Source organism: Capra hircus, assembly GCF_001704415.2.
Source record: "Capra hircus breed San Clemente chromosome X unlocalized genomic scaffold, ASM170441v1, whole genome shotgun sequence".
In the NCBI taxonomy this organism is placed as follows: domain Eukaryota; kingdom Metazoa; phylum Chordata; class Mammalia; order Artiodactyla; family Bovidae; genus Capra; species Capra hircus.
The window spans coordinates 37,064,139-37,091,197 of NW_017189517.1; the positions used below are offsets into that span (position 1 = coordinate 37,064,139).

The 27,059-nt window shown below is 41.2% G+C and overlaps 1 protein-coding gene and 1 long non-coding RNA gene across 2 annotated transcripts; one reads left to right on the forward strand and one right to left on the reverse strand.

Moving 5' to 3' along the window:
• Positions 1-1,048: 1,048 nt before the first annotated feature.
• LOC102171223 lies at positions 1,049-11,667 on the reverse strand. Its single transcript, XR_311230.3, has 3 exons — positions 11,509-11,667; positions 8,692-8,841; positions 1,049-1,140 (listed from the first exon to the last, which is right to left on the reverse strand). It is a non-coding gene; the product is annotated as an uncharacterized LOC102171223 (long non-coding RNA).
• Positions 11,668-11,682: 15 nt separating this feature from the next.
• On the forward strand, positions 11,683-12,476 carry TCEAL9 (transcription elongation factor A like 9). The gene has a single exon (XM_005700201.2). It carries the CDS (start codon positions 11,748-11,750, stop codon positions 12,042-12,044), a length of 297 nt encoding a protein of 98 aa, XP_005700258.1. The 5' UTR covers positions 11,683-11,747; the 3' UTR covers positions 12,045-12,476.
• The last annotated feature ends 14,583 nt before the right edge of the window (positions 12,477-27,059 follow it).

Sequence of the window (27,059 nt, forward strand, 5' to 3'; positions counted from 1 at the left end):
CTTTTGAATTGTGGTGTTAGAGATTCTTGAGAGTCCCTTGGACTGCAAGGAGATCCAACCAGTCAATCCTAAAGGAAATCAATCCTGAATATTTATTGTAAGGACTGATGCTGAAGCTGAAACTCCAATACTTTGGCTACCTGATGCAAAGAACTGACTCCTTGGACAAAACCCTGATGCTGGGAAAGATTGATGGCTGGAGGAAAAGGGGACGGGGACGACAGAGGATGAATTGGTTGGATGGCATCACTGACTCAATGGACATAAGTTTGAAGAAGCTCTGGGAGTTGGTGATGGACAGGGAAGCCTGTTGTGCTGCAGTCCATAGTGTTGCAGAGTCAGACACAACTGAGTGAACTGAACTGAAACTACTTGCCCCCAGCATCACCCAAAATAGACTTTGGGTAAGGAAGCTGTGACCAGAAAGCAGACTCTGATCCATTTGAGGATTCAGCCCTCAGTCCCCAGCCATCCTGGTGCCAGGGTTATCCCAGGCAGCTTCTGTCGGAACACAAACTTACAGTGTTCCTGGACCATTGCTTCTCCACGCCCTTGCGCCTCCCCGCTCCACCACCTTGTCCCCCTGCCTCACATTCCTTGACCAGAAGCTTGTCCTCCTCTGCAAGAGGAATCGTGACTCAGAAGATACAAGGGACAAGAAAAAAGAGATTTGGGCCCAGGTAGACTCCCATCTAGTGACACTGTTGCAGGAAAAGGCACCCCTTCCAGGGCCTGAAAGTGGGCTCTGATCTAACACTCGGAAATCTGGGGCCTGAAAATGGGCTCTGGTCTAACACTCGGAAATGAATTGTCCAAGGAGACACATGTGCTGACAAAGCAAGAGATTTTATTGGAAAGGGTGCTGGGGTGGAGAGCAGTAGGGTAAGGGAACCCAGGAGAACTGCTCTGCCACATGGCTGGCAGTCTCAGGTTTTATGGTGATGGGATTAGTTTCCAGGTTGTCTTTAACCAATCATTCTGACTCAGAGTCCTTCCTGGTGGTGCAAGCCTTGTTCAGCCAAGATGGATGCCAGAGAGGATTCTGGGAGGTGGTTGGACATGTGGTGTCTCCTTTTGATCTTTCCCAAGCTCTTTCAGTTGGTGGTGGCTTACTAGTTCCATGTTCCTTGCCAGGACCTCCTGACACAAAACAACACATGCAAATGGTTACTATGGTGCCTGGCCAGGGTGGGCGGTTTCAGTCAGTGTCCTTCCCCTAAAACACCAAAAGAGTTCAGGTTCCTAATCTGCCTTCCCACTCAAACTGGGCAGCAGGAACCCTCAACCCCTGATCCTCCTGTCACCCTGGATCTGAAATGTCTGTTTTTCCACCTTAGCATTTCAGGAAGCCAGGTGTACTATTTGGCTTTCTCCAATAATGGGCCAGGGGGCACTTCCCAGGTGGCGCTAGTGGTAAAGAACCCACCTACCAATGTAAGCAGACATGGGTGGGTTAAGAGAAGAGGGTTTGATCCCTCAGTAGGGAAGATCCCCTGCATGAAGGCATGGCAACCCACTCCCATATTCTTGACTGGAGAATCCCAGAGGAGCTTGGCGAACTACAGTCTATAGGGACACAAAGAATCAGACATGACTGAAGTGACTTAGCATACAATCATAAGGGAGAGGCCACTTAAAATTCTTGTCAGATTAGCGCTTTCCCTTGTTCTAACCTCTCCTCAACCTGCTCCTTCTCAGAACCTCCTCTCCTGGTGTTCTTTTCCCCTGAAGCCCTTACCTGCACCTAAATGGCCAGAAAGCTATGTATCGGCAAGAGTGCTGGAAGTGGAAAGTGGAACATTATCTTTCTTCTGTGTATGTTCACATTAATTTTTTTTTATTTTAAATGCTTTGTTTTTACATTTCAGAAATACAGTACTTACATTTGTAGGGGAGGAAGAATATGGGTATTTATCTTCAGATTTCTGTTTTCATTGTAGTGCTTTACTATTTGGCTAAATTAACATGTATCAAATAGAAAATATTTTCCATCAGCTACAAAAGAAAGAGCAATGTTTAAAAACATGCTAATTGTTCACAGTGTTTAAGACACACTCTTTGGAGAGTAACGTAACACAATAAAAATAAGATTTTCTACTAAATAGGAAATTCTTCATAACTTGGTCATGTTTATCATTTAAAGAATGCTTCTGGTGATACTTCCCAAATAGTTTTTATAAATTGGGTGAATTCATTTGAAATTTTTAAACCTAAATTTTTCTAAAAGAAATCCACATTTTAGATGTTCAGCAAATTAATCCATGTAGAGCCTAGTAAATGTCTTATTTTTGTCTTGTTTTAGAAAAATGATCTATCTCTTCCACTTTGAAGCGTTTTAATCTTTATAAATGTGAGTTAGTTAAGGTGTGTCCTGTCAGAGGGATGCAGCCTGCTAGGCCTCTCACTTCTGGCCTCTTTACCTCCAGGAAACCCAGGATAAGTCTTGCCTTGCAGAAGGGTTGCTGCCTGCCAGTCCATCCCCGCCTAGATGGCTCTTCAGCCAGACTTCCAAAGAACTCTCACCCACTAAGCATATTAATTAACTTAGATCAGGTGTTCTCAAAAAGGGAAGTCTGTGGACCACCAGAAGTTCTATGCAAATTTGTACAAGTTTGGGCCAGTGGGGTACATGCACTTTTGTGGGAAGATGGTTTGTACCTTAGGTACCTGAGAAAGCCTATACATTAGCAGGGCAACATGATGGGGAAACTGAAGCTGTGAAGCAGAGACAAGACAAAGGAGGAGAAGGAGATATGAGGGGAGGGGAGAAAAGACTGCAAAGCTGAGCCAAGTTAATAGTAAAACACTACAGTGCTCAGGTCTTGGCTCCCAGAGTTCCATTCAAAACTGGCTGTCAATTCTCAGATCCCTTAGGATCCTAGTCTTCTCTCACTTCAGTTCAGTCGCTCAGTCGTGTCCAGCTCTTTGCAACCCCATGGAACTGCAGCACGTCACGCTTCCCTGTCCATCACCAACTCCCAGAGCTGCTTCAAACTCATGTCCATCAAGTTGGTGATCCCATCTAACCATCTTATCCTCTGTCGTCCCCTTCTTCTCCTGCCTTCAATATTTCCCAGCATCAGGGTCTTTGCCAGTGAGTCAGTTCTTTGCATCAGGTGGCCAAAGTATTGGAGTTTCAGCTTCAGCATCAGTCCTTCCAATGAATATTCAGGGTTGATTTCTTTTAGGATTGATTGGTTTGATCTTGCAAGTCCAAGGGGCTCCCAAGAGTCTTCTCCAATACCAGAGTTCAAAACCATCAATTTTTCAGCACTCAGCTTTCTTTACAGTCCAACTCTCACATCTATACATGATTACTGGAAAAACCATAGCCTTGACTAGATGGACCTTTGTTGGCAGAGTAATGTCTCTGCTTTTTGTATGCTGTCTAGGTTGGTCATAGCTTTTTTTCGAAGGAGCAAGCATCTTTTAATTTCATGGCTGCAGTCACCATCTGTAGTCCTTCTGGAGCCCAAGAAAATAAAGTCTATCAGTGTTTCCATGGTTTCCCCATCTATTTGCCATGAAGTGATGGGACCGGATGCCATGATCTTTATTTTTTGAATGTTGAGTTTTAAGACAACTTTTTCACTCTCCTCTTCCACTTTCATCAAGAGGCTCTTTAGTTTGTCTTTACTTTCTGCCATAAGGGTGGTGTCATCTGCATATTTAAGGTTATTGATATTTCCTGGAAATCTTGATTCCAGCTTGTCCTTCATCCAGTCCAGCATTTTGCATGACGTACCCTGCATATACGTTAAATAATCAGGATGCCAATATAATCAGGATGCCTTTCCCAATTTGGAACCAGTCGGTTGTTCCATGTCCAGTTCTAACTGTTGCTTCTTGACCTCTGTACAGATTTCTCAGGAGGCAGATCAGGTGGTCTGGTGTTCCCATCTCTTTAAGAATGTTCCACAATTTGTTGTGATCCACATAGTCAAATGTTTTTGCACAGTCAATAAAGCAGAAATAGATGTTTTTCTGGAACTCTCTTGCTTTTTTGGTAATCCAGTGGATGTTGGCAATTTGATCTCTGGTACCGCTGCCTTTTCTAAATCAAGCTTGAACATCTGGAAGTTCATAGTTCACAAACTGTTGAAGCCTGGCTTGGAGAATTTTGAGCATTACTTTGCTAGCATGTGAGATGAGTGTAATTGTGTGGTAGTCTGAGCATTCTTTGGCATTGCCTTTCTTAGGGATTGGAATGAAAACTGACCTTTTCTGGTCCTGTGGCCACTGCTGAGTTTTCCAAATTTGCTGGCATATTGAGTGCAGCACTTTAACAGCATCATCTTTTAGGATTGCAAGCAGTTGTAAAAGACTGAAGCAACTGAGCACAAGTGAGCACATAAATGACATATAACACTATATTAGTTTCAGGTGTAAAACATGGTGATTCAATATCTGTATATATGGCAAAGTGATCACCATGATAAATCTAGTTCACATTCATACACTATTTTATAGTTTCAAAAACACTTGTGAATAGATGACATAGTTGGAAAAGCAGAATCCCCATCATCAAGGCCTTTCAGAGAAAGGGCTTATGGAAAGGGTGGACTGCCAGGTCAATAAGAGCTCAGAGAAGGCAAAGGCCAGTTAGTCCAAAATAGTCAGAGGAAGCCTCATGAAAGTAAAAGACCTTGACCTAGGCCTCACAGGGTGGGCAGGACCTAGATGCAGGGTGGGAAGGGAAGAGACCAGTCTGACTGTATCCTGACCCCATGTCCTTACCATTACCCTGGCCTGTTTTAAGCTTCCTTGCTGGGTCAGGTTCATTGTTCCTCTTTCTGGGTATTTATGTCTATTGACAGTGGCTATTGTCTGAAAGCAGGTTCAGTGAAAGCAATTTTTGACAAGCTCTACACTACCCCCAAGGACTTTCTCACTTATTTCCAGGTTATAGACTTTGAATTGGTCAAACTTTCTGAATAGTTCTTGAAAGTGAAAGTGTTAGTCACTCGGTCGTGTCCATCTCTTTGTGATCCCACGAACAGTAGTCTACCAGGCTCCTCTGTCCATGAAATTCTCCAGGCAACAATCCTGGAATGGGTAGTCATTCACTTCTCCAAGGGATCTTCCCAACCCAGGAATCAACCCAAGTCTCAAGCATTGCAGACAGATTCTTTAAGGTTTGAGCCTCCAGGGAAGACCTTTAGTTCTTCAGTTCACTTCAGTCACTCAGTCGTGTCCGACTCTTTGCAACCCCATAAATCACAGCACGCCAGGCCTCCCTGTCCATCAACAACTCCCGGAGTTCACCCAAACTCATGTACATCAAGTTGGTGATGCCATCCAGCCATCTCATCCTCTGTCGTCCCCTTCTCCTCCTGCCCCCAATCCCTCCCACCATCAGGGTCTTTCCAATGAGTCAACTCTTCGCATGAGGTGGCCAAAGTACTGGAGTTTCAGCTTTAGCATCAGTCCTTCCAATGAACACCCAGGACTGATCTCCTTTAGAATGGACTGGTTGGATATCCTTGCATTCCAAAGAACACTCAAAAGTCTTCTCCAACACCACAGTTCAAAAGCATCAATTCTTCGGAGCTCACTTTCTTCACAGTCCAAATCTCACATCCATACATGACCATTGGAAAAATCATAGCCTTTATTAGATGGACCTTTGTTGGCAAAGTAATATCTCTGCTTTTTAATATGCTATCAAAGTTGGTCATAGTTTTCCTTCCAAGGAGTAAGCATCTTTTAATTTCATAGCTGCAATCACCATCTGCAGTGATTTTAGAGCCCCCCAAAATAAAGTCTGACACTGTTTCCACTGTTTCCCCATCTATTTTCCATGAAGTGATGGGACTGGATGCCATGATCTTAGTTTTCTGAATGTTAAGCTTTAAGCCAACTTTTTCACTCTCCTTTTACACTTTCATCAAGAGGCTTTTTAGCTCCTCTTCACTTTCTGCCATAAGGGTGCTGTCATCTGCATATCTGAGGTTATTGATATTTCTCCCGGAAATCTTGATTCCAGCTTGTGCTTTTTCCAGTCCAGCGTTTCTCATGATGTACTCTGCATATAAGTTAAATAAGCAGGGTGACAATATACAGACTTGACATACTCCTTTTCCTAATTGGAACCAGTCTGTTGTTCCATGTCCAGTTCTAACTGTTGCTTCCTGACCTTCATATAGGTTTCTCAAGAGGCAGATCAAGTGGTCTGGTATGCCTATCTCTTTAAGAATTTTCCACAGTTTATTGTGATCCACACAGTCAAAGGCTTTGGCATAGTCAATAGAGCAGAAATAGATGTTTTTCTGGAACTCTTTTGCTTTTTCCATGATCCAGCAGATGTTGGCAATTTGATCTCTGGTTCCTCTGCCTTTTCTAAAACCAGCTTGAACATCAGGAAGTTCACGGTTCATGTATTGCTGAATCCTGGCTTGGAGAATTTTGAGCATTACTTTACTAGCTTGTGAGATGAGTGCAATTGTGAGGTAGTTTGAGCATTCTTGCCTTTCTTTGGGATTGGAATGAAAACTGACCTTTTCCAGTCCTGTGGCCACTGCTGAGTTTTCCAAATTTGCTGGCAAATTGAGTGCAGCACTTTCACCTTTTAGGATTTGAAATAGCTCAACTGGAATTCCATCACCTCCACTAGCTTTATTCGTAGTGATGCTTTCTAAGGCCCACTTGACTTCACATTCCAGGATGTCTGGCTCTAGGTGAGTGATCACACCATCATGATTATCTGGGTCGTGAAGCCCTTTTTTGTATAGTTCTTTTGTTTATCCTTGCCACCTCTTCTTAATATCTTCCGCTTCTGTTAGGTCCATACCATTTCTGTCATTTGCTGAGCATATCTTCGCATGAAATATTCCCTTGGTATCTCTAATTTTCTTGAAGAGATCTCTAGTCTTTCCCATTCTGTTGTTTTCCTCTATTTCTTTGCATTGATCCCTGAGGAAGGCTTTCTTATCTCTCCTTGCTATTCTTTGGAATTCTGCATTCAGATGCTTATATCTTTCTTTTTCTCCTTTGCTTTTCACTTCTCTTGTTTTCACAGCTATTTGTAAGGCCTACCAGACAGCCATTTTGCTTTTTTTGCATTTCTTTTCCATGGGGATGGTCTTGATCCCTGTCTCCTATACAATGTCACAAACCTCATTCCATAGTTCATCAGGCACTCTATCTATCAGATCTAGTCCCTTAAATCTATTTCTCACTTCCACTGTATAATCATAAGGGATTTGATTTAGGTCATATCTGAATGGTCTAGTGGTTTTCCCCACTTTCTTCAATTTCTGAATTTGGCAATAAGAAGTTCATGATCTAAGCCACAGTCAGCTCCCAGTCTTGTTTTTGCTGACTGTATAGAGCCTCTCCATCTTTGGCTGCAAAGAATATAATCAATCTGATTTTAGTGTTGACCATCTGGTGATGTCCACGTGTAGAGTCTTCTCTTGTGTTTTTGGAAGAGGGTGTTTGCTATGACCAGTGCGTTCTCTTGGCAAAACTCAATTAGCCTTTGCCCTGCTTCATTCCGTACTCCAAGGCCAAATTTGCCTGTTACTCCAGGTGTTTCTTGCCTTCCTACTTTTGCATTCCAGTCCCCTATAATGAAAAGGACATCTTTTTTGGGTGTTAGTTCTAGAAGGTCTTGTAGGTCTTCATAGAACCATTTAACTTCAGTTTCTTCAGCATTACTTGTTGGGGCATAGACTTGGATAACTGTGATATTGAATGGTTTGCCTTGGAAACGAACAGACATCATTCTGTCGTTTTTGAGATTGCATCCAAGTACTGCATTTCAGACTCTTTTGTTGACCATGATGGCTACTCCATTCCTTCTGAGGGATTCCTGCCCACAGTAGTAGCTATAGTGGTCATCTGAGTTAAATTCACCCATTCCAGTCCATTTTAGTTCGCTGATTCCTAGAATGTCGACATTCACTCTTACCATCTCTTGTTTGACCACTTCCAATTTGCCTTGATTCACGGACCTGACATTCCAGGTTCCTATGCAATATTGCTCTTTACAGCATCGGATCTTGCTTCTATCACCAGTCACATCCACAGCTGGGTTTTGTTTTTGCTTTGGCTCCATCCCTTCATTCTTTCTGGAGTTATTTCTCCACTGATCTCCAGTAGCATATTGGGCACCTACTGACCTGGGGAGTTCCTCTTTCAGTATTCTATCATTTTGCCTTTTCATACTGTTCATGGGGTTCTCAAGGCAAGAATACTGAGGTGGTTTGCCATTCCCTTCTCCAGTGGACTACATTCTGTCTGACCTCTCCACCATGACCTGCCCATCTTGGGTGGCCCCACACGGCATGGCTTAGTTTCATTGAGTTAGACAAGGCTGTGGTCCATGTGATCAGATTGGCTAGTTTTCTGTGATTATGGTTTCATTGTGTCTGCTCTCGGATGCCCTCCCGCAACACCTACTGTCTTACTTGGGTTTCTCTTACCTTGGACGTGGGGGGTCTCTTCACGGCTGCTCCAGCAAATCGCAGTCGCTGCTCCTTACCTTGGACGAGGGGTATCTCCTCATGGCAGCCCCTCCTGACCTTGAACATGGAGTAGCTTCTCTTGGCCCTCCTGCACCCGAGTTTAGTTCTCAGGCAATTGCTAAGTACTTAAATATGCATTCCATTTGAACTTGTAAACCCATTCTTAGGTATTCACCCTAGGGTGAACCCACAGGGGATAGGACTCACTCTCAAGAGGACAGACCTGAGGAAGAGGCATAAGCAAGTCTTGCATTTCCACTCCAGGTCCTTTGGGCAGGATACTCTAGGGTCCTAGGTATCTAGAACATGGTCTCGAAGGATAGAAGTGAATGGTCCAGGTTGGCATATTTCTTGCTCATTGGCTCTTCCGTACCTGGGGAAGACAGCATCAGAGGACCAAACTGATTACTTCCTGGCAAACATCACCACCAAGACTCTGGAGTCAAACATGATTTCTTTTTTCATTTTGAGTCCTTTTCCCCAAATGAAATCTTAATATAATTACTTTTAAAAATATAAATGTAATAATAGTTTGCACTTCTAAAGCACTTATCATATGCCAGGCACTATTCTCAGGACTATACACATACTAACTCATTTAACTGAAGTAATTCTGTCTTTGTTTTTTCCAACTATAAAAAGACATGAATTTGTTTAAAAAACAAAACAAAACCACAGACCCCAAACTTCATCTCTTGTGCTAAAGCCAATGGTACCAAACCTAGACTTAATATCTCACCTAATTGCAGTTTCAGCCTCTTCCCAGAAATGTAATCTTAAATCAACCAGCCTGGAATTTGCTGGTCAAGCAACAGTAAGGTAATGTCACATAGGCCCTCTCCATCCCCCAAAGAAAGAAGTAGTCTGCTTCAAAAAACCCTCCCTGCTCCCTTCCTCTGCTCATGCCAGACTCTATGCAAATCCATAGACTGTAGCCCGCCAGGGTCCTCTGTCCATGGGATTTTTCCAGGCAAGAATACTAGAGTGGGTTGCCATTTCCAACTGAGGGATCGAACCCACCTCTCTTGCATCTCCTGCATTGGCAGGCAGATTCTTTTTTTTTTTTTTTTGTATCGAAGGATAATTGCTTTACAGAATTTTGTTATTTTCTGTCAAACCTCAACACGAATCAGCCTAAGGTATGCATATGTCCCCTACCTCTTGAAGCTCCCTCCCATCTCCCTCCCCATCCCATCTCTTTAGATTGATAAAGAGCCCATTTGAGTTTCCTGAACCATACTACAAATTCACATTGGCTATCTATTTTACATATGGTAATGTAAGTTTCCATGTTACTTCTTCCATACATCTCACCCTCTCCTCCCCTCTCCCCATGTCCATAAGTCTCTTCTCTATGTCTGTTTCTCCATTGCTGCCCTATAAATAAATTCTTCAGTACCATTTTACTAGATTCCATATATATAACAGGCAGATTCTTGACCACTGGGCCACCTGGGAAGCCCGTCTCTTCCTCTCCCCTCCCCCGCAAAATTATTCTTGTCTAAAAATAATCCTTTTATTTATTTAAAACTTTATCTTTACTTTTTAACACCAAAACATTTTAGCAATATTTTAAATGTAGTTTTTCACTTTACTTAATACTTTTCTATATTTTTTAAAAAGTAACTGAAAAAACAAAATTCAGCTGAATAAATGTGAGGAACTAATTGGCTTTATACAACAATTCATGAATAGGGCAGCAACCCATCTAGCAGCTATCAGGGTGCTGTCAGGGGTTGTATAAAATGGAAGGTTGCTATAGGCTGGCAAGTCGGGCAAGGGAGCTATTAGCATAATAAAAGAAATGATTGGAGCTATACCCCAACAGAAAAGTATTAACAGTAAAGTTTAGAACTACATTAAAAATAATACTTCTGTCCCAGGCCTCCCCCACTCAGCTCTTTTTTTTTTTTTTTTTTTTCAGAAACAACCCGCTGCCAAACCAAGCCTATTCCACAACAACCAAGGACCAGACTGCAGATGAAACGGAAGCTGGGGCAGGGGCAATGGATGTAGGTTAATGTTCTTAATCCTGGGAGCAGAAGGCAAGAAAAAAGAATTCTTGAAGAAAGTAGAAAAGTTTAGTAGCTCCAGGAAAAAATGCAGCCCCTCCCTAGTAATCAGAGAAAGGCAAATAACATTTTTCCCCTCTGGGATAGGCAAAAAAGATGGACAGGGCAAATGTCCAAGCGGGGAGGGAGCAGAGGACTGGCCCACATCTGCCGCGCTTTTGGTGGGAGTGGAAATTGAGGACCAGAGCTCACTGGTGACGTAGACCTCATGTGACCAGGAGTCGACGTGTGCAGAAGTCCTGCTAGTCTGGTCCTTGTTCCCGTCTGGGTACCAGCTTCCTTCAGCAGCGGTAGCCGGTGGGGCCAACGGTGGGGAAGGAGAAGGAGTCTACTGGCTGAAAATTTTCAGGTTGGTGGCAAAATAGATGCTGCCTGGGAATTACTAGGGTGGGGATGGCCTAGAAGCAGAGATTTAAGGGAGCCTTGGAAAAGTCCATCTCTCCACCTCCCACCTCCAGGTCTGCAGGAAATGATGACCCTTGGGAAAGGGACTAGGGATCCCGGAAGAAGGACAAGGAGACCTGTGATAGTTTAAAAATAATCATCCTCTGCCACCTAAGACCGCTTTCCCAACACCTCCCCTCCCCCCACCCCCAACCCCCAGTTTTAATGATAGTTTGGAAATTTGCTTTTCCGACTCCCTGTCTGATGGAAAATTCGAGTTAACTTGCACTATGGAGAGGGAGGGAAATGAGGGAAACAGAAGGTGGGAAAGTTTCCATAACCGGGAACCTTAACAGGAAAAGTCCTCCGAGTGCTCGCCCCACCCCCCCCTTATCCCCTCCCCCTCCCGCTTCCCGTCGGTCTGAGGTCTGCTATCCTGAAAAGGCCAGGAAGAAAAGTGACCAGATCCGTACAGGAAGATGAGGGAAATGTTATAAACGCCCCTGGGGTGGAGGTGGGCAAAGGAGGGACTGAGGTCGTGGGCCCCTATGCTCTTCCCCCGCACCCCTCTTCTGCCAGCTTACTTGTCTTCTGGGAGGGTCTTGCGTTCTGCCTTGTGTGAGAGAAATGGTTGAGAAGAACCTTGGAAACGGCTGGAGGGAGGGACGAGGGAGGTGAGGAGGTGGAAAATGGAGGTGAGAAAAGCAAGCTCAGGGGAAACCCTGATGGCTGACGTATCCTTCTTGCTTCCTAGAAGTAGTTGTTTTCAAAGAAAAATAAGTAGAAGAAAAGAAAGGAAGAGGGAAAGAAAGGGAGACACAAGATGAAACCCTGTCAAAAAACTGAAGAAAAACCAGAAAATGAGACTGAACCAAAACTTGAAGAAGTACCAAAGCCTGAGGAAAAGCAAGAGGAGGAGGAAAAAACGGAAGGAACTTTTAGAGAAAGACTGATTCAGTCTCTCCAGGAATTTAAAGAAGATATACACAACAGGCATTTAAGCAAGGAAGATATGTTTAGAAATGTGAATGAAATTGATGCGATAAGGAGAGTCAGAAACAAACTTATAGTGATGCGTTGGAAGGTTAATCGAAATCATCCTTACCCCTATTTAATGTAGTTTACCTCGATTTCTGTTTTTTCTGATGTTGACATTACTTTCTTTTTTGTTGTCCTGTATATCTCTGTCCATCTTTCTGCTTTTAACTTGTTGCTATTTGTGGTTTTAGATGCATCTCATTGTTTATTTCAAACCAATCTACAAGTCTTTGCCTTTTAATAGGAGAGCTTTATTCATTTGTACAAAAAGAGATTCCTAACAGGATATAAAATGTAAAAATGTTACTAAGTAATATGTGAATATCATATTTTTGAAAGGGAAGGGTACATTTGTATATTCCATATATACACAGAAGAATATGTGAAGGATGAAAAACAAAAAATATAGTCAGTGGAAGGATTATGAGTGATTTTTTTTATTCAGCTTATTTGTATTTTTCCTTATTCCTAGAATGTACACACTTTATTGTTAAAAATAATAAAAGTTGTATAACAAAAAGGAGTAACCAACAGTAGTTATTATATTTCTAAAGGCATTGAGACACAATATTTATTAGCAGAATTTTAGAAGTAAATATGAACTCCAAATTACCAACAGACCTTTTAGCTAGAAAAATAAATTTTATATCTTTTCTCATTTGTAGTATAGAGATAATAACGATCTTTCTGGGATCTCATGAGGACCAAATAAGGTACTGACTGTGAGCTATATTTGATAGGCTTTTATTTCCATATGCCCATGTAGGATGCCAGATCCTTAAGAGATTTGTTTTAGGTATTTTGGAGAGAGAAGGTTAGTTCTCACCTGTGCTTAAGAAAAAATCCAGACAGCTGTTAGGTGGGTACCACCTTTGTTTTTCTCTCCTCCTGTGCCTGCCCAACCTTCTATGCCCCTCCCCTTGATACTACCACATGTACTGGATATTTCTGCCCCTTCATTCAGATTCTGTACCTCTCAGCTCCCTAACACTGCTGATATGCTAGAAATCTCAAATAGTGAAGCCCAACATATTTCTTCGGAACCCGCTTGATTCTCCAGTCTGAGATCTACAGAAGTGGGGAAAATGCCCATCTCTTCAGTTTAGATAGACGTTTATGCAGGGCCACTTGGGCTGTGATATCTTACTGATACCTTGGCAACTTTGGGGTTTTAATCAAAGAACCCCTCTTCCCTATAGGACTCAGACACAATGGGTCTGTTTAGGGTTGCGACCAGAAAATAAGTCTGAATAACAGACATTATGCTTTAGTCAGGGTTGCTTCTGAGTCTAAAGATTGGTTTATCTTCCTGAGTCTCGTTTCCTTAGGGTGAGTGATCTCTCCCCAAAAGACTGGTGGCAGGCCTCCTCACCAACTCAGAAGATACCTTTAGACTTGTGTAAGTTTTAAAGAGAGGTTCAAGTCAGATTTGGGGATATTCCCATTCTTTATTGGAAATGTATGAAAGTGCTGTGTAAGACTTACTGTGTATTTATATCTGCATCCAGATTTTCATAACTTTATGTGTATCTGTGGATCACAGTTGTACCAACAGTGTGTTATTTTTTTCCTCTGTGATGCTCTTTTTGGGGGCAGTTAATCACTTCAGACCATTCTTCAAGGTTATGGCAGCTTGATGGGTGCAGGTGAAGGTCCAGGAACTCACTTGCCAGCATTATAAGACTGGTTGAATCCAGCCCCCTGGCACTGAGGAGTGGCACTGTGGCAGGACACAGAAGGACTCCCCCAAGGCACACCCCTCTCCAAGATGATCTGACATTGGTTTCTCTGCTCCAGCCTGCAGCAGGCACCGACTCTCCTAGGCTGAGGGCCAGGCTGTCCTGGACATGCATACCAGGAGGACAACTGTCCCATTGCAGGTCAGAGCACTAGACTTCCTTTATTCCTTTTTTTTCCCTCACAAAAGGGCTTGATGGGAACTTTTTAAAGGAAAAATGTAAGATTTCAAAAGTCACTAACTAAAAACATTGGTTGTAATAGTCTTTGTCCCAGCAATGACTACTCTAGAGATAATCAGATAACTTGGGATTAAGGTAGAAGGGCCTACTGGAGATGATTTCAGATAATACACAAATATTTTAAGTTGTAATATCCATGTATTTGGGGCTTCCCAGGTGGCGTTAGTGATACAGAACCTGCTTGCCAATGCAGGAGACATAAGAGATGTGGGTTCAATTCCTGGGTTGGGAAGATCCTGGAGGAGAGAATGGCAACCCAGCTCAGTATTCTTGCCTGGAGAATACCATGGACAGAGGAGCCTGGTGGGCTGGAGTCCACGGGGTCACAAAGAGTCGGACACTACTGAAGCAACTTAGCATGCATACACATATTCATGTATTTATTTGAATGTATATTAATAAATCTTTAAGGCAAATGATGATAGTTTAGATTAAGGCAGTGCTATAAAGTTTCCTTTTCAAAAAAGTACCCAAATTTCCTCTTCAAAAAATATTCAAATTAAATAAGTCAGTTTGAAGACAAACATGAAGTAGAATACTATGTTAATAGCAAAGATGGTACATATATATGGCAAAAGTTATCCTAGTGGGAAATGCTGTTGTCACTCTTTTGCAACCCCATGAACGTAGCCCACCAGGCTCCTCTGTCCATGAAATTCTCCAGGCAAGAATGCTGGAGTGGATAGCCATTCCCTTCTCCAGGGGATCTTCCCAACCCAGGGATTGAACCCAGGTCTCCTGCATTGGCAGGTGGATTCTTTACCACTGAGCCACCTGGGAAGACAGGAAATATTGCCCCGGTATAGTTGATTTAGAAAATAATATCTGGAAACACTTGTCAAGAGGGGTGCAATCTGAGATTTTACCCTATCTTCAAATTAACAAGTTAATATTAACCTGCTACTGTTTAACCTACTTTTGCTATGGCAAATGGCAAATACGAGTCCCAGTCCTAAGGACATTATTACCCATGGTAAAAGCAGTAGCCTTGGCTTCATTTTGGTTTGTATCAGTTCCCCATGATCAAGTCCCATGAGCTGACACAGCCCGTCATGGGTGCCGGCAGTGCACCGTGTTCTAGGAAAGATGCCCGTAGTTTGGAGAATTCACTGCTTTCATAGTAAGCAAAAGCAAGCCTGCTGTGTCCACAGAAAGGGAAAGACATTACCTCCTGCCTCAAATTTGCTTGCTGCAAATAAACTCTGAGAAATGGCCTGCCTGCGTAAAGAGTGGTCAGGGCCTGAAGGGATGCTCAGGACTCAAGGCAGATTGCCTCTCCCAGTAACACTTTTCTCTGTGCAACAAATCTTAATGTGAATGGTAAGCCTTTCCTAACATCACAGATTTTGATGTATAATTCCAAGTTAAAGCAGATAATGCATTATAATACTGTATACTATAAACAGGAAATTTATAATTCTAATTTTTATTTAAATACATAGGACTTTGAATGAATACTAATTAACTGAATGAAAAGACCACCACCTAAGAAACTACAAGTAAATAATCTATGAGGAACTTTGAAGTTACAGTAAGACATAGCTACTGTGACACACAAAATTAAAGAAATAGAGGAGCAAAAACCATGGATTTATCAAGATACTAATGACAGGAAAAATATTCTGCAAAATTTTTCACTGAGAAATTGACAGGAGTGTGTGTGTGTGTTTGTAAGTCAGCCCCAGATCCTTTACATATATAATCGTTACTGCCTCTATAAAAGGAAAAGCCAAAAGCTAGGAGGAGAGCTGGTCTGTTCCCTCTATAGGTAAGTTCTGAGAAAGGGGGAAACCTTTTGCACATAATGGTATCCAAAATCAATTATTTGATATTTTGACACCAGTGTTTTGCAAGAGCTTCAGAAAAAAACAGCTGCAGCATTTGTTAGATAATTTACTTGAGTATGGGACATCTTTTCATGTACTATTGGTCCTTCAAACATCTTACTTTGAGAAACGTCCCTTCAAATATTTTGCTTAGTGAAGTGAAGTTGCTCAGTCGTCCCCAACTCTTTGCGACCCCATGGATAGTAGCCTGCACCAAGCTCCTCTGTCCATGGGATTTTCAAGGCAAGAGTACTGGAGTGGGTTGCCATTTCCTTCTCCATATTTTGCTTAAACACCCCCTTAATATTTTCAGTACACTATAGGTGAAGAGTCCATTTGCAAGGATGAGGTAGCTCCGTGTGTACTACATGTTCACCATGCATTATTACAGGAAAAATGAAGGACAGGAGGTTAAGTATAATATATACAGGTGGCGCTAGTGGTAAAGAACCTGCTTGCCAGTGCAGGAGATATAAGAGATGCAGGTTCGATCCCTGGAGAAGGAAGATCCCCTGGAGAAGGAAATGGCAGTCCATTCCAGTATTCTTCCCTGGAGAATCCCTTGGACAGAGGAGCTTGATAGGCTACAGCCGATGGTATGGCAAAGAGTCAGACATGACTGAAGCAACTTAGCACAGCACACACATACATACACATACCCACAAATACCAACATAAAGCCCTTCAGCTCACAAAAGGGAGGGATTGTGTCTTTCAAAGTGATATCTTGATATCTCATCAGACCTCTTGCTATCTGATTGTTTAAGGAATACTTACTTTTTAAAAATTTCTCCTAATAGATCATTCTATTATCCTTGCATTGTAACATGTATCTTTGCATGTCAAAATAGTTTCTTGTACTTACACAAAGTCCTTCCCTTTCATGAATTCTGAGTCCTTTTCAAGATGTTATGCTATTAACCTACTATTTAACAGAAAAGGAAACAAGGCTTAAAGAGATTATGTGTCTCGGCCAAGGTCACCCAGCTATTAAATGGAACACCTGCCTAAGGTCAAAGCCCTCACTCCTAATCTCTACTCTGCAACAGTTGGTATTTAATAAATACTAACAACAACAACAGCAACACTGCTAAATGGATTCCTATCATTTCCTTAAAGCTCCTACTCATTATCCCAGAATAGATGTTACTTCTTTTAAAACAGTTTCACCCACTTTAAGTGCACAAGTCAATAGTTTTTAGTGTACATTTTCACATCAAATAGAAATACCATACCTTAGCTACGATCCTGCCCCCACGCCTCTATCCCTTCAGCCCTAAGTAAACATTAATCTATTTTCTGTCTCTATAGATTTCCTTTTCCTGGAAATTTCATAAAAATTGACTCATAAAATGTGCTCTTTTGTTATTGGCTTTTTTTCACTTAGCATATGTTTTCAAGGTTAATCCATTGTGTACCATGTATTAATTTCCTTTTATAGCTAAACAATATTCTGTCATACGGATATGAACATTTTGTTTATCCATTAGTCCAATGATGGATATTTGGGCTGTTTTCATCTTTTGCTTGTTATGGATAATGTTGCTATGTTGATTTATGTACAAGTTTTGTGAGGATATATAGATTTATGGACAAGTTTTGTGAGGATATCTAGCAATTGAATTGCTGTGTCATACAGTAACTCTATGCTTAATTGTTTCAGGGACTGCCATACTATTTTCCAAACTGGCTGACCATTTTACCTTCTGTGTGTATACTACTGTATACTTGCCAGCAGTGTGTAAGGGTTCCAATTTTCCCATATCCTTGGCAACACTTTATTTTCTGACTTTTTGACTGTAGCCATTTTAGCAGAGGTGAGTGATATCTTATTGTGGTTTGGATTTACATTTCTCTGATGGTTAATGATATTGAGGATCTCTCCATGAGCTTATTGGCCACTAGTATATATTACTAGGAGAAATGTCTATTCAAATCCTTTGCCCTTTTTTAATTGGGATATTTGCCTTTTTATTATTGAGTTGTAAGAGTTTTTATATACTCGGAATTCAAATCCCTTGGATACATGATTTGTACATATCTTTTCCCATTCTGTGGGTTATCTTTTTACTCTCCTGATGGTACACTTTTTGGAAAATTACTTATTTTATTTATTTAGGTTTGGCTGACTGGGTCTTTGTTGCTTTGCGTGGACTTTCTTTAGTTGTGGTGAGTGAGGGCCACTCTCAGTTGCAGTGGCTTCTCCTGTTGTGGAGCACAGGCTCTACATGCTCGGGCTTCAGTAGTTGCAGGAAGTAGGCTCGGAAGGTGTGGCTTGTGGGCTCTAGAGCATGGCCTCAGTAGTCCTGGTGCCAGGCCTAGTTGCTCTGTGGCATGTAGAATCTTCCCAGAGGAGGGGTTGAACCTGTGTCCCCTGATTGGCAGGCAGATTCTTATCCTCTGTACCACCAGGGAAGTCCTGATGGTATACTTTGATGCCCTCCAAATTTTAGTTTTGATGAAGTTTGTGTGTGTGTGTGTTAGTCACTCAGTCGTGCCCAACTCTTTGCAACCCCATGGACTGCAGTCCACCAGGTTCCTCTGTCCATGAGATTTTCCAGGCAAGGATACTGGAGTGGGGTGCCATTTCCTTCTCCAGGGGATCTTCCCAACCCAGGGATCAAACCTGGGTCTCCTGCACTGCAGGCAAATTCTTTACCAACTGAGCTACAAGGGAAGCCATATATTTTTTTATTTTTCTGCTCATTCTTTTGGTGTCAAGTTAGTGAAGATTTGTCCCTACATTTTTTCCCCCTAAGAGTTGTATCATTTTAAATCTTACATTTAGGTCTCTGATCTATTTCTAGTTAATTTTTTGTATATGGTATGAGATAAGGGTCTCATTTCATTAGTTTGCAAGTGACTGTCTAGTTGATCCAGGAGTATTTGTGAAAGGACTGTTTTTTCCCCTTGAATGGTCTTGGCATCCTTGTCAAAAATCAGCTGAAACATAATTTTATTTCTGGACTCTCAATTCAGTCCTATTGACCTATATGTCTATCATGTGACAGGATCACACTGTTTTGATTACCATTGCTTTGAAGCAATTCTGAAACCAGGAAACATAAGTCCTCCTATTTTATTCATTTCCAAGGTTGTTTTGGCTATTTAGGGTCCCTTGCAATGCATATGAATTTTAGAATAAGCTTGTCAATTTCTACAAAGAAATCAGCTGGGATTATGAAAGGGATTGCATTGAATCTATAGATCAATTTGGGAAGCATTACCATTTTAACACTATTAAAATTTTCAATGCGTGAACATGGGATTTTTTCCCCATTTAATTGCATCTTCTTTAATTTCTTAATGGCATCATTTAATTTTCTTCTTTAATTTCAATAATAGTTTACAGTTTTCAGAGTATCGATTTTATGCTTCCCTTATTAAATGTATTTCTAAATATCTCAGTCTTTTTGATACTACTATAAGTAGAATTGTTTCCTTAATTTTCTTGTTCCAATTATTCATTATAAGTGTATAGAAATATGTATTGAAATATCTTTGTATATTCATCTTATATCTTGCAACCTTGCTGAAGTTGTTTGTTTTGTTAGTTTATCAGTGGATTCCATAACACTTTCTATACATAAGATTATGTCATCTGTAAATATAGTTCTAATTCTTATTTTTCAATCTGATGCCTTTTATTTCTTTTTCTTGCCTAATTGTCTTGGCTAGAACCTCCAGTTGTAATGTTGGATAGAAATGGTGAGAGCACATATCTTTGTTTTTGCTCCTAATACTAGGGAAAAGATATTCATTGTTTTAACATTAAGTATAATATAAGCGGGGGGCTTCCCTGGTAGCTCAGCTGGTAAAGAATCCACCTGCAATGCAGGAGACCCCGGTTCAATACCTGGGTCAGAAAGATCCCCTGGAGAACGGATAGGCTGCCCACTTCAGTATTCTTGGACTTCCCTGGTGGCTCAGATGGTAAAGAATCTGCCTGCAGTGTGGGATACCTGAGTTCAATCCCTGAGTTAGGAAGATACCCTGGAGGAAGGCATGGCAACCTACTCCAGTATTCTTGCCTGGAGAATCCCCATGGACAGAAGAGCCTGGCAGGATACAGTCCATGAAATTGCAAAGAGTCAGACATGACTGAGAGGCTAAGCACAGCACAGCACATAATGTCCATGGAGGGTTTTTGTAATAACTTTCATTATGCTTAGGGAATTCCTGGTTTGGGGATGTTAAATCAAGCTTGCATTTTGGGATAAATCTCTTTTGGTCATAATGTATAATTGTTTTTATATGTTTCTAGATTTGTTTTCCTAGTATCTTGTTGGGGGATTTTTGCATCCATATTCATAAGCAATACTGGTTTGTAGTTTTTTCTTGTCATATCTTTGTTTGGATTTTGTATCAGGGTAATACTGGTCTCATAAAATAAGAGAAGTGTTTCCTTTTCTCTTTTTTGAAGAATTTATGAAGGAAGAAATATTTGATAGAATTCAGCAGTGAAGCCATGTGGCCTAGAATTTTATTCGTGGGTAGTTTAAAAAATGTATTACTAATTCATCTCTTCATTTGTTATAGGTCTATTCAGATGGTTTATTTATTCCTGAGATAGTTTTGGTAGTTTGTGTTTTCCTAGGAATTTGTCCATTTCTTCTATTATCTAATATAAGGGCATATAATATTTCATTCAGTTCAGTTCAGTTACTCAGTCATGTCCGACTCTTTGCGACCCTATGAATCACAGCACGCCAGGCCTCCCTGTCCGTCACCAACTCCCGGAGTTCACTCACACTCACGTCCATCGAGTCTGTGATGCCATTCAGCCATCTCATCCTGGGTCGTCCCCTTCTCCTCCTGCCCCCAATCCCTCCCACCATCAGTCTTTTCCAGTGAGTCAACTCTTCGCATGAGGTGTCCAAAGTACTGGAGCTTCAGCTTTAGCATCATTCCTTCCAAAGAAATCCCAGGGCTGATCTCCTTCAGAATGAACTGGTTGGATCTCCTTGCAGTCCAAGGGACTCTCAAGAGTCTTCTCCAACACCACAGTTCAAAAGCATCAATTCTTCGGCGCTCAGCCTTCTTCACAGTCTAACTCTCACATCCATACATGACCACAGGAAAAACCATAGCCTTGACTAGACGGACCTTAGTTGGCAAAGTAATGTCTCTGCTTTTGAATATACTATCCAGGTTGCTCATAACTTTTCTTTCAAGGAGTAAGCGTCTTTTAATTTCATGGCTGCAGTCACCATCTGCAGTGATTTTGGAGCCCCCCAAAATAAAGTCTGACACTGTTTCCACTGTTTCCCCATCTATTTCCCATGAAGGGATGGGACCAGATGCCATGATCTTCATTTTCTGAATGTTGAGCTTCAAGCCAACTTTTTCACTCTCCTCTTTCACTTTCATCAAGAGGCTTTTTAGCTCCTCTTCACTTTCTGCCATAAGGGTGCTGTCATCTGCATATCTGAAGTTATTGATATTTCTCCCAGCAATCTTGATTCCAGCTTGTGTTTCCTCCAGTCCAACGTTTCTCATGTACTCTGCATAGAAGTTAAATAAGCAGGGTGACAATATACAGCCTTGACGTACTCCTTTTCCTATTTGGAACCAGTCTGTTGTTCCATGTCCAGTTCTAACTGTTGCTTCCTGACCAGCATACAGATTTCTCAAGAGGCAGATCAGGTGGTCTGGTATTCCCATCTCTTTCAGAATTTTCCACAGTTTATTGTGATCCACACAGTCAAAGGCTTTGGCATAGTCAATAAAGCAGAAATAGATGTTTTTCTGGAACTCTCTTGCTTTTTCCATGATCCAGTGGATGTTGGCAATTTGATCTCTGGTTCCTCTGCCTTTTCTAAAACCAGCTTGAACATCAGGGAGTTCACAGTTCACGTATTGCTGAAGCCTGGCTTGGAGAATTTTGATCATTACTTTACTAGCATGTGAGATGAGTGCAATTGTGTGGTAGTCTGAGCATTCTTTGGCATTGCCTTTCTTTGGAATTGGAATGAAAATTGACCTTTTCCAGTCCTGTGGCCACTGCTGAGTTTTCCAAATTCGTTGGCATATTGAGTGCAGCACTTTCACAGCATCATCTTTCAGGATTTGAAATAGCTCAACTGGAATTCCATCTCCTCCACTAGCTTTGTTTATAGCGATGCTTTCTAAGGCCCACTTGACTTCACATTCCAGGATGTCTGGCTCTAGATTAGTGATCACATCATCATGATTATCTGGGTCGTGAAGATCTTTTTTGTACAGTTCTTCCGTGTATTCTTGCCACCTCTTCTTAATATCTTCTACTTCTGTTAGGTCCAGACCATTTCTCTCCTTTATTGAGCCCATCTTTGCATGAAATGTTCCCTTGGTGTCTCTAATTTTCTTGAAGAGATCTCTAGTCTTTCTCATTCTGTTATTTTCCTCTGTTTCTTTGCATTGATCGCTGAAGAAGGCTTTCTTATCTCTTCTTGCTATTCTTTGGAAGTCTGCATTCAGATGCTCATATCTTTCCTTTTCTCCTTTGTTTTTGCCTCTTTTCTTTTCACAGCTATTTGTACGGCCTCCCCAGACAACCATTTTGCTTTTTTGCATTTCTTTTCCATGGGGATTGTCTTGATCCCTGTCTCCTATACAATGTCACAAACCTCATTCCATAGTTCATCAGGCACTCTATCTATCAGATCTAGACCCTTAAATCTATTTCTCACTTCCACTGTATAATCATAAGGGATTTGATTTAGGTCATATCTGAATGGTCTAGCGGTTTTCCCTGCTTTCTTCAATTTAAGTCTGAATTTGGCAATAAGGAGTTCATGATCTGAGCTACAGTCAGCTCCCGGTCTTGTCTTTGTTGTCTGTATAGAGCTTCTCCATCTTTGGCTGCAAAGAATATAATCAATCTGATTTTAGTGTTGACCATCTGGTGATGTCCATGTGGAGAGTCTTCTCTTGTGTTGTTGGAAGAGGGTGTTTGCTATGACCAGTGCATTTTCTTGGCAAAACTCTATTAATCTTTGCCCTGCTTAATTCCGCATTCCAAGGCCAAATTTCCCTGTTACTCCAGGTGTTTCTTGCCTTCCTACATTTGCATTCCAGTCCCCTATAATGAAAAGGACATCTTTCTTGGGTGTTAGTTCTAAAAGGTTTTGTAGGTCTTCATAAAACCATTCAACTTCAGTTTCTTCAGCGTTACTGGTTGGGGCATAGACTTGGATAACTGTGATATTGAATGGTTTGCCTTGGAGACGAACAGAGATCATTCTGTTGTTTTTGAGATTGCATAATATTTCATACTGTTCATTTATAATCTTTTTTCATATCTATAAGGTCAGTAATACCAGCCCCTCTTTCATTTCCGATTGTAGTAACTTGACACACATTTCTCTCTTTCCCTCTCACCCTCTCTCTCATCAATCTAGCTGAAGATTTGTCAACATTGTTGATCTTTTGAAAGAATCTGCTTTGGTTTCACTAATTTTCTCAATTCTCTATTTTCCATTACATTAATCTCTGCTCTAATTATTATTATTTCCTACCTTCTGCTTGCTTTATGCTTAGTTTGCTCTTCTTTCCCCAGTATCTTAAGGTGGAAAGTTAGGATGTTGATTTGAGATCTTTCTTCTGTTTTAAATACAGGCTTGTGAGGTGAGGTGAAGTCGCTCAGTCGTGTCCGACTCTTGCGACCCCGTGGACCGTAGCCCACCAGGCTTCTCCGTCCATGGGATTCTCCAGGCAAGAGTACTGGAGTGGGTTACCTTTTCCTTCTCCAGGGGATATTTCCCTTTATGCAAGTTTAGCTCTATCCCATCATTTTGAGTACATCGTGATTCTAAATACCAAAGTTCCACCCCATAAGTTCTGGTATGTTGTACACTGTTTCATTTTTCTTTAATTTCAAAGTATTTTCTGATATCCATTTTGATCTGTTCTTTGATGCTTTGGCTATTTAGGAGTGGTTTGCTTAATTTCCAGATATTTGTGAATTTCCCAATTTTTTTCTGTTGTTGATATGAAACTTTATTGCAGTGTGGTCAGAGAACATATCTTGTATAACTAAGTTCTAATCCTTTAAATTTATTGAGGGTTGTTTTATGGCCTATTACATGGTCTACCACAAAGAATGTTCAATGCACACTTGAGAAAAACATGTATTCTGCTGTTGTTGGGTGGCATATTCTATATGTCTATTAGGTCTAGTTGGTGCATGGTGTTCTCACATCTTCTATTTCCTGGTTGATCTTCTGCCCAGTTGATCTATTTCTTATGAAAAGTAGGTTATTAAAGTCTCCAAATATTACTATTGAATTATCTATTTCTCCCTTTTTTATTGTCAGTTTTTGCTTCATATATTTTGGTGCTCTGTTATGAGGGGCATATATATTTATAATTGTCATGTATTACTTATATGTTAACTCTTTTATCATTAAATTCCCTCTTGCTTCCAGTTTTTGGTCTGGCATGGAAAAAACTTAGAAGTAGTTACTCCATTGTAACAATAAGTGAAAAGTTGAATAAGCCGAAAATCAAGAATTCTTCTTAGATCCATTAAATGATTGAAGTCACAAAGCAAATCCCTGCTCCAGACAGGTGGCAGATACAGAGAATCACAATTTGCTAGAGTAAAACCTATGAACAGAAACTTCCCCAGGAACCAGTACTGATATAGAAAAACCTAAACTATAGTTTACGAATTGCTAGAAGCTCAATGTGGACAAGTCTGAAATTTAAAACTCCAGAGAGGCCCAATTTAAGGGGTGCTCTCACACTTTCATGAGTTACTTTTTAGAGACCTATGAGGTTCTCATAGTGAATATTAGAGAAAACCTCTTTGTCCTTCTGGAAGGGGAAGGGAAAAGAAGGCATTTTAAAGTGTACCCAGAGTGTTCTATTCTTTTTTTTTTTACTTTTTTTTTTTTTTTTTACCAGAGCCTAATCAGAGTTTTATCAGAGCCTAACTGACCTGGAGGAAGGACAATATCCAATCCCAATGCCTCTCTCATCATCCTGTCCAAAGTAAATGAGAGTGAGGTGAGGGGCTGAAAAGCACTTGTAAAGGCCATAGTCCTGTCCATATGCAGTTGCTAGGCTCCTATTATTGCCAGTTGATGAATCTACTATTTTTTAACAGTGTTCTTGGGCATCAGTTGTTCTGCAACCTAATTCAAACAAATTTGGGCTCTCTTGCAGTAAAAGTTCCAAAGGTCAGTGTTTAATATTTGTTCCAAACAAGGAAGGAGAACTCCCCACAGCCATCTTCTTACCTGGCTTAAAAAAATATATATTTATTTATTTATTTGTCTGTGTCAGGTCTTAGTTGTGGCACCAGGAATCTTCATGTGAGATCTTTCATTGAGAAGCACGGTCTCTCTAGCTGTGGCACACTGGCTTAGTTACTCCAAGGCATGTGGAATCTTAGTTCCCCAACCAGAAATCAAACCCACGTTCCCCATATTGCAAGGCAGATTCTTAATCCCTAGACCACCAGGGAAGTCCCCTTACCCGACTTTTTAAAACAATCTAGCCAGCTTACCGCTAGTTGGTATCTTCACCAAACCCCTGAATCACTTCCCAATTGCCTCCACAACAACCATTCTGTTTCTAGAGCAACTTTGGCTTGAATGCCTTCATGCTTTGTTGCAAATAAAGTAAGTTCCATTGGGAAAATTTTAGCACCTATATGATTCATGACTTTCTTCTCTCCGCAGGCAACATCTCTGATCCAGGGCTCTGGATCTGGGGGTGGAGACAATGGCACTCTTATCTTTGAATGACACTTGTGCTTTAGCACCTGATGTCTTAAAGTAGGGAGAAAGGAAACAACAGCCTGATGTTCTCTCACCTTGCTTCTCATAGTATGGAACCATACCTTACAGCCAAACCAAGAGTGATAAGGACCCCAGTATTTTCAGTGGTACCACACCCACAGGACAATTTCCATCCTATTAGTGAGGGCTGGTTGGAAGGAAAGAGCCCCCACCTCTCAATTGCACTCGCCTGGAGCCTAACCTCGCAATCTCAGTAGTGGGGGCAGAATAAGAAATACTGATATACTCCTCTTCTGAGAAAGAAATCGCCATGGCTGTGAGCTGCAGGAAGAGGATATCCTGTGTTGTTGGCTGATAGTTAGGAGTGCAATTTTGCTTCCTTGACATGGGAGTGAGGAAAAAGGGAGAGGTCTAGGTTCATATACCACAGACTCGTATTTCTTGTTAAGTTTTTATAGATTTTCTTGAATAGATAGTTTTCCACTTAATGGTTTCCCTTAAAACCTTTCTAGAGCCTTTAAATTGTTTTTTTTTTTTTTTTATGAATTTCACTAGTTTCACAGGAAAGCAGATCCACAGAGATCCTCACATTGTCATAGCAGAAATTGACCTCCTAGACATTTCTTCTTCACTGGCAACTGGATTAAGTCCTCTTACTCAGTGCTGTCCCCTTCAGCACTTATCACACTCTCCTTGTTTCCTCCCGCTAAACTATGTGCTATGTAACAATATGAAGGCTGTATCTGTCTTATTGCTTTTTGTATCTCCAGGGCCTGGAACATAGTAGATGCTTAATAAATTATGATTGAACGAAAAGTATATTTCTGATATTTTAATTAAGTAGAAAGAACTATGTCCTGGAAATCAGAAATGTAAGTAGAGTACTGAGATTGAGATGTGGAATGGGCAGGCAGTGCCTGGCACAGAAAAGGGCTCAAACAATAGATGGATAAAAGAAAGAATTAGATTTGGGACTTTTAAAAATTATTTATTTAATTTCTTATGTTTTGGCTGCATTGAGTCTTTGCTGCTGCACGCAGGCTTTCTCTAGCTGCAGAGAGCGGGGGCTACTTTTCATTGTGGTGCGTGGGTTTCTCATTACAGTGGATTCTCTCACTGCAGAGCACGGGCTCTACGGGCACGAACCTCAGTAGTTGCAGCATGCAGGTTCAGTAGTTGTGGTACATGGGCTTAACTGCTCCATGGTGCGCGAAATCTTCCTGGATCAGGGATCAAACCTGTGTCCCCAGCACTGGCTGGCAGACTCTCAACTACCGGACCTCCAGGGAAGTCCGGGACTTATTAATAAATGAAACTGAGTAGAGGGCAAGAGCATGGAGTTAAGAACTAAACTCTATGTGTTTGAATTCCTGCTCTACCACTTCTTATCTGTTGCACAGCCTTGCTGTCCTACAATACTCTTATTTGTAAAATAGGGGATGATATTAGCACCTACCTCATAGAATTTGGGGGAGGATAAAATGCAATAATGAATATATATCTACAATACTGTTTGATATATACCAGCATTTATATAAGTGCTGTTTTATTTCATTTTCATCACT

Bases quoted from the DNA above. Each gene is read 5' to 3' on its own strand.
- TCEAL9 (XM_005700201.2), top strand. From the start codon at position 11,748: ATGAAACCCTGTCAAAAAACTGAAGAAAAACCAGAAAATGAGACTGAA.